Raw genomic sequence first — 8,276 nt, forward strand, 5'->3', positions numbered from 1 at the left:
CACTACAGACTTTCAGCCGTAATTTTATGAAAGATGGTTCTACAAAGTACTGACTCAGGGGGGAGTATGTCAATATTCAAAAAACAGCAAGTGATATTTTCTATTAAATACCTTCTTAAGGATCTTTGAGTGCACAATACACTATTGAAATATGAACTTTTCTGATTTAAAAAACAGTCCTCCTGTTTTAAGATTTGTAAGATTAAATTCAGGTTATATTGCATTTGTTTTAGTCCTTCAGTGAAAACATTTACTTTGTTATCAACTCTAATTTCTTATCGGCAGAAAAAAATCACCCTTAAACCATCTAAGAAATGCAGAACCATTGCTGCCAGACTATTAGAGTGAGTCATAGTTGCCATTAACTTTGACTTTTGTTTCTTCTTTTTTTACCGTAGAAAGTATTCCTGGCCTAGTGCTTTTGTATTTATTTATGTCTCCTTCCTGTTCTCACTGCAGCACATGGCTCATCCTGCGTCTGGTTCTGCTGGGGGTTTCTTCCTGTTGAGGCCGAGTTTGGCTCTCCTCTTAAAGGGAACTCGTGTTTCATCCTCTGCATTGTGTTTATTCATAATTGGTTATCGAATTAAAGTAAAGATCTAAGCAATTTGTGAGTTTTCATATAAATAACTGGCAATAAGCTTAAAATCAGACTGTAATAAAAATGTTAAACTGGACTTTTATTGAATGTTGAGGTTATATTTGTGTAAATCACCACTAATATCAATAAACTGCACTGAAGTGAAATAGAATATGCATGATTTTAATAACATACCGGGTTATGGCAGCAAAAATGTAGTGTAAAGTAGTTCTCTGCATTTTATCTTGTGAAATTCTCTGCAAAAGGCTTTTAGATAACTTTTTTTTGTCAGATTATACAAACTAAATCAAAGTAAACAGAACTCAGTGGAGAAAAATAAGCATCAGATTTGATTGTGTAGAATTAGAATGAATTTTCTCTGCAACAAAAAACGTATTCAGAGGCCTGTTAATCAATAAAAACAATCAGTGCTAATCCTATGGTGTGACCTCTGAGTGCGCCTGTAAACATTCCAACATGAACACAGGGTCAAATTCCACGCCACATCTTGCTTGGGGCCATGTGTTCTCACATCTGTCCCTCTGCAGCCTGGGATCTACAGACACAGAGAGCCACTGGGACAAGAAGGTATGCATCTCATTTGCATTTATCAAACTGTTGCAGTCCCAGCCTGGAATCCTGTGTATTATTCCTTTGTGTTCTAGGTTGGAGCTTAGAGTATGACAGAACACAAAGGAAGCAGAACTTTTAAACATGTTGCTTTATGTCGCAGACTGAGCAAAGGTTCATTTTTTGACTCGGAAGGGTGATGAGTCTAAATGAACCTCATGATCATCTTCTTGTGCAATCTAGTCTTGTTGCAGCTGCTACATTGGAAACAGGAATACAAATAGAAATCAGTAGTTAAACCTGAAAAATGTGTCACTTCATTAGAAAACTTAAAATCACACTTAGACAACAAAGGTTTATTTGACAATGCATAGCCTAATTTTGGTTCCTACTTTTATTATTGGATTTTTTATTATTTATGATTGGAAAATTACAGCATACATTTTTTTTTTAATGCAGGTTTGTAGCATGTCTGGACCAAAACCACAACTTCTCCATTCGATTCCAAATTATACCCTGACCCGACTTGCGCAAGAGTGGCTGGCAGAGGACACTCCAAACTTTGACCCGGCAGGAGTCTGCGTGGGATCAAAGGAAGTGGAGGCAAAGTTGTTGTGTAAAACTCCACACACCGTGCTGGCAGGAAGCCCTTTCTTCACAGCAGTGTTCACTGAGGTGGGCTGCACCGTGGACTGGATATATCAGGAAGGAGCGGTGATCGGTAAGTATCATTAAACTAAATTACTACAAAACCTACATTGACACAAGGTAAAACCACTAACCATTTGGTGAGAACAATGCTCCAATTATCTTTTTATTTACTTGTCTTTTTCTTGAAATCTTGATGTGTGTTACATCTTAATATTTTAAACAATCAAGCAAATTTTAATGTTGGATCTCCTCTGAATGATGGAAACAAAAGGATTGTTTTAAATTAGCCCTGTGGTAGATGGATGTTGCAGGAAGGTCAGATGTGTAGTTTAATTGCTAAAATGAGTTTTTAGAGTCATAAAACAGATGTGCTAAAGTGCTTTCCCAAAAAACTTTAGATTAATGTTTGTCAAACTGTGGTGAAAGTCATATTGTTGGTACACCGACTGCCTCAGCAGTACATAGGGATATTAATTATTTGCAAGGTAAATAAAAACAAGCTAACTGTGAAGAAGTGAAATACTGAAGCAGGAAAGAGTTTTGCTCTGTTTCTTTTACTTCTGAAGTTGAATCTTGGATAAATCATCAAACCATAAATTTACAGTTTTTCAGTTCTAAGTTCAGGAAACAGTGTGATTTGCTGATTGGTATGCTACGTGACCAGGCTACTTTAGTTAGCATTACAAGTTAAATACAATTTTTCTTCTTGAACACTGCACTTTCTAACAGTACAGTAATATGTTCACTTAAAGAGGTTGCAAAGTGCCATGCATTAATAGCTTTAAATATGTAGAAATCCTCAGAAATGCAAATAAGTTATTCTTTTATTCCAACTATAACTATGTTTTACTTGCAAAACAGATATGAGGAAGCCCAGATGATGATGTTATGGTTTTGGAAACTTCTGATAGGTTGACAGACTCATTTGACTAAAGTAAAGTAGTCTCACCATCCACAGGGAAACATGTCCTGAAGCAATATGGGCTGACAGGCCCCTCAGTAAGGAAGAAACCATCACTTTAAAAGAAACACAATAAAGCAAACTGCAGTTTGCAAATGCACTCAGGGACAAAGAACTTTGTTTTTGTAGACATGAGGAGAAGTCCTGTGGTTAGATATAATTAAAATGGAACTGTTTGGCCGTAATGACCAACATTACATTTGGAGGAAAAGCAGTGATGCTTGTGCCATCCTCATAGTGATGCATGAGTGTGACAGCATCTTGTTGTGGGGCTTTTTTGCTGCAGGAGGAGCTGGTACATTTCTCCTTTTCATAATTGTGACATTTAGCAATTAGAAATAATTGTGATCATTCTAACTGATACAAAACAAATAATGTTTGGTTTGATTTAACACCAGATAACGAGAAAAACCCCCAACAAAAAACAAACACAGACCTGTCTTTTTATTTGGTCTATATAAACTACTGGTTTCAGCGGTACTAAGGTGTATGTAATGCTGATTGTAATTTGCTGATACAAAGAAGATAAACTGTGCATTCAGATAGGAGTCAAATTCAAAAGAGAATAATGTTCCTGATCTGCCATGATACAGAAAAGAAAAAAAACATGCAGTGCCTCCTTCTCCCCATTTTCTGTAACATCTGCAGGTCCAGATGCTGTCACCGTGACTGCTGTGGTGAGAGGCCCAGCGAGATGCCTCCTCCTTGGGGAGCGCCCTGCTCTAAACTGCCTGAGTCGTGCCTCGGGGATCGCCACCCGCTGCTCTCATCTGAAACTAATGGCTAAGTCTGCGGGCTGGCTCGGAGAAGTGGCTGGCACCCGTAAGACCACCCCCGGCTTTAGGCTGGTGGAGAAGTACGCCATGCTGGTGGGCGGCACATCCATGCACAGACAGGACCTGAGCGGGATGGTGATGCTGAAAGACAACCACGTCTGGGCATCGGGGAGCATCACAGAGGTGGGCAGCTTGCAGCAGACGTTCAGTGGTTCAAGATGAACAAACAGGAAGATGGTGCTCAAATGATCACAACGCAACAACTTTGCATCTTCAGTTCATACAAAGGCATGTCGAATCTTGTGGGGGCGCCACTGTACAACAGATGGCACAAATCCACCAGATTTTGCCAGCTACAAACAGTGTTAGATAAAATTTTCTGTTTCTATAGCAACAAAACACAATACAAGATAACATGATCTTAAAAGCGTTAAAAGTGTTGCTAAACAACCAAAAACATTTTCAAAAAGGAAACCACAACCAGGCTACCTAAAATGTTTAAAAACTTTACTAGGAAATAATTAACCACCCAGTCACAAGACAAAATTTGTTTCAGAATTTTACAACTAGAAATGAACCATGAATTACGTCTTAATAAGGAGGATTATTCTCATACTAATATATTTTCTTTACTTATATACAGATGAGTCCCATGCAGACACGCATAAGGGCTTCATTTTCAATACTTAACTGAGTTTTTTTTTTTTGTAAAGCTAGAGGTCTTTATTTCATGGGAGAGAGAGAGGAAATTAAACCCAGGACAACTACATTGAAGACCAGTCGCTGCACATGGGGTTCCTGCCCGACCCACAGCACCACGCTTTGCCCCAGGAGGCCAGCTTTGATAAATAAAATACACAAGGGGATTTTTTTGGGGGGGTTCTATCTAGTGCATGCCTCTCCAAATCAGAGAGACATTTTCCATCTGTGACATACATATCTGTTGAAAATGTTACTCTGATAAGAATGACACTTTAAAGCACCATTTCTTTACATACAGACATTGCAAAAATATAGCCTCTTTGCTTCAACTGTCATTTTCTGTAGGATGTTATCAATCTTTTGCAATGTTGTGAGGGAATTATTCTTTTCAAAGACAGTGGGAAGTCATTCCTAAAGGCCTGCCTGGAGACGTCACCACAGGGAATTGATTGGATTGGGGTCTGTACTTTGACTAGGTCATTCCAGCACCTTGATTCAGCCTCCCTGTTGTTGATGTGGAGCTGTGTTTGCAACCTGACGTGATCTAGTTTGAGACAACTTTTAGATGTTTTGCAGATGGTCTCACATTTGCAGTCAGAAGGTTGTGGGCTTGATTACAGCATCCCCCTGTCAGATGTCCCAGGGCCACAACTAGTGACTGCGGTTGTATGAATGTAGCTCTACCATGACAAGTGGTGAGAATGACTAGAAAAATGATTACATAAATTCAATCAATGTATGGTCATGAGCACATTGATCTGAACATGACCAGGTCGTGTGGGTTCAAAAAAGCCCAACTCATCACACCTCCATCATGACGTTTGACACTTGGGTAGGAGGTGTTTGTGTTTAGAATATGGTTTGGTTTCTCATTCCAAACATGCATTGATGCTATGATTTGTTCAGATGAACTTTTGAAAACATAGTTTATGTTGACATTATGTTTTTTAAAGAGAAGAATCTTGGAAACCATTCAAAATAAGCCTTTCTTGTTACTTGATTGTAACTTAATCAATTAACTTAGTTACTTCCATTAACTAACTTATTTGATTATAGAAATACTGCATATATCAAATATGACTAAAAAAATTGATTTCCAAATCTTTCTGGGATGCCGCAATTATAAGTTCTTCAAAGTTCCTGCTTTCAGTCTTCTGTGTAAAAATTCACTGATAGCAGATAAGATCCAGGAGAACTTTTTTTGTCCACTTGTTGACAACTCTTAATCAGATATTAAAACTGATCTCGAAAAATGTGATTATATCACACTTAATATAATCTATTGAAATCGGCTTCTTTTATGCGTTATGTAGAACAAATTGAATCACATTGTTCTCAGTCTGAAAAAAAGAAGAAGCACCATTATGTCATTCTGGACATAATGCAGATCTGGCAGAAATCTAATAGAGGTACTGCTAAGACATTCACATTTCACTTAGATTTAAAAGGATTGCTAAATTTAAGTGAAATGTTGGTCATAGTTACTAAGAATCACTTTAGTCAAATAGCCACACCTAATCTGATACACTTTAACTAAGGAATAAAACTAGATCAGATGGAGAGTTTTAGCTGCGAATGGTTCATCCAGGTATGTTTAATCTACAACATTACTGTGATGGTCCATAAGACATGATGGATCGTGTCTTATGCCAGTTATATTGCTGGGGTTCCAGGGCAATTGGAAATGATGACTTTAATGTCTTCAGAACCTACAAAGCACATAAACAGAGTGAAAGATCTTCTTTTGTGATGTGCAGAACTAAGTCAGGTGCTGCTTTCCTAACATTGACATGATCAGTTACCAGTGTTGGCATAGTTACTTTGAAAAAGTAACTTTAATCGGACTACTGATTACTCCTTGAAAAAGTAACTTAGTTATATTACTGACTACTGACTTGGAAAGTAACTAAGTTACACTAAAAGTAACTTTTTAGTTACTTTCAGCAGCTGCTAACAACAACGCTCCGCCTCCTGTGAAAATAACATTGATCTTTGCCAATACTTTTTTGTAAGCTATTTTATAATGGTAACATCAACAATGTGTCTCCACTGATAAGGTTGAACTGAAGAGGAGATTGTAGAAAAAACAGTACAAAAAAATAAAAAACCTGAGTAATTTGTGTGGTCCACTGTTGTCTGGAAAACTCTAAGAAGGATTGTAAAGCCCCCCCCACCTTCAGGTTCTGCGTTACGGCCCTGCATTTGGTGTCACTGCGCACAGAGCTCCTCCTGCAGCTCCACAGCTCAGATGGCTGCACAGATTTGTGACACTTATCTTAATATTAATAATTAGAATAGCGTTAAATTACCATTATAATCATTGCCAACTACGGACACGTTCATTCGTGGCTGTTTTCACGTTTATTGCGCTGTTCATATTAGTCTCGATGTTTGCAGTTTTCTGGAGCGCAACGCGAAGCTCGACGTCATTCAGAGGTAATATATTAACTTGACATTAACAAAGACACAGCGGGACGGATCATCCGGGAAATGATGGACAGGGAGAGACTGAGTAAGACTCCCTTAATGACGGACAAATTCTGGGATTTATTATGAGTCTGCTTATTTCCAAACCCAAATGAGCAACTTCACGTTCAAAAACGAGCCAAAAAAGGCGCAACCCGCCACTCATTAAATCTGCAAGCGACTTTAAAAAAAATGAAGCCCAAAGCCGCTTATAATTATCGGACTTGGCGACAGAAACACAAAATAGTTCCAGTTTTTCATTGCATCTTTTTGTATAGTTTTTTTTTTTATGTTGCAAGAGCCTATTGCTCAAATCACCCTTGACACAATCACACTTGACATGGTGACTATGCGAAAGCAGTAATGTTAAAAGATGTCTTTTTTTCGTACTGCGAAAATAACCAGTGATCCCCACATGACTGACAGATGTCCAGAGTTCAGGTGTTGTTCTCTTACTTCTGCAAAGGACAAATTTAGAATCCTGTTTGTTTCTCAGGCTGTGAAAGTGGCGCGCTCAGTGTGTGGCTTCAGCAGTAAGATCGAGGTTGAGTGCTGCTCCACAGCAGAGGGAAGAGAGGCAGCCGCAGCCGGAGCAGACATAATCATGTTGGACAACTTTCAGCCACAGGTAGGGCATTTCAAAACTCAGAAGTTCAAGAAATAAAACTTTAACTGCAAAACTAACAAGTGTCCATTTCCACGTTTCTGCTTTGCAGGAGCTCCATGTTGCAGCGCGAGACCTGAAGAACGAGTTCCCATCTCTTCAGATAGAAGCTAGCGGAGGAGTCACTCCTGAAAACTTAGCTTCATATTTCTCCTCACATGTAGACGTTATTTCTCTGGGTTGCATCACTCAGGGATGCCCAGTTTCAGATTTCTCTCTGAAAGTTCAAAAGCCAGGTACAAAGAAGTGATTACTAAACTAACTGTTGTCATAACAGCAACAACAACAACAACAACAACAACAACAACAAAACACTTAAACTTTTAGACTTTTGTGAAGTTACAACTACAAATGTCAATGTACTTTATGTGACAGAGCACCACAAAGGAACACATAATTGATTAGTGGGAGGGAAGTAACAGATCAGTGCAAAACAAAAAGAAAAAAGAAAGACATAAAATACTGCACTTGTTTGCATCCAGTGCAGTTGACTTTATTATTAGATAGTCAGCTGGTGGCCCTCCCCCTCGCAAACAGTGAAACATGGTGGTGGCAGCATTACAGGGTGGGGATGCTTTTCAAAGCGAAATTTTAGGGCATTCCGGGAGAGAAAAATACAGCTTGACCTTCTAAAAATGGTGGGAAAATAGATTGATGTTTACTGGTAGATTATGACTTAATGTAAATAGATTCATGCGTGCATGTATTTCAGCAGAGCACTGTAAATAAAACAAAACTCTTTTGTTTCGGTTGTGGAAAAGTCGCGCAGGTTGTTTGTTGATTAATTACGTCTTGTTTGTCATTTCAAAAGAAGAATAGAAACTGGATTTTGCATGTGCTGGATTTGCCAAATACACTTCAGCAGAGGAACCGCAGTCACAAGTTTAAATTAAACAGAACGAAGAT

General features: G+C 38.5%; 1 protein-coding gene across 1 annotated transcript; it reads left to right on the plus strand.

The window, feature by feature from the left end:
• The first annotated feature begins 1,042 nt into the window (after window positions 1-1,042).
• Window positions 1,043-8,130, plus strand: LOC122829056 (nicotinate-nucleotide pyrophosphorylase [carboxylating]-like). The gene is made up of 5 exons (XM_044113269.1): window positions 1,043-1,168; window positions 1,610-1,871; window positions 3,411-3,721; window positions 7,203-7,334; window positions 7,423-8,130. The coding sequence occupies exons 1-5, from the start codon at window positions 1,058-1,060 to the stop codon at window positions 7,618-7,620; spliced, it is 1,014 nt and encodes a 337-aa protein (XP_043969204.1). The 5' UTR covers window positions 1,043-1,057; the 3' UTR covers window positions 7,621-8,130.
• The last annotated feature ends 146 nt before the right edge of the window (window positions 8,131-8,276 follow it).

Source organism: Gambusia affinis, linkage group LG04 (assembly GCF_019740435.1).
Source record: "Gambusia affinis linkage group LG04, SWU_Gaff_1.0, whole genome shotgun sequence".
Lineage (NCBI taxonomy): Eukaryota > Metazoa > Chordata > Actinopteri > Cyprinodontiformes > Poeciliidae > Gambusia > Gambusia affinis.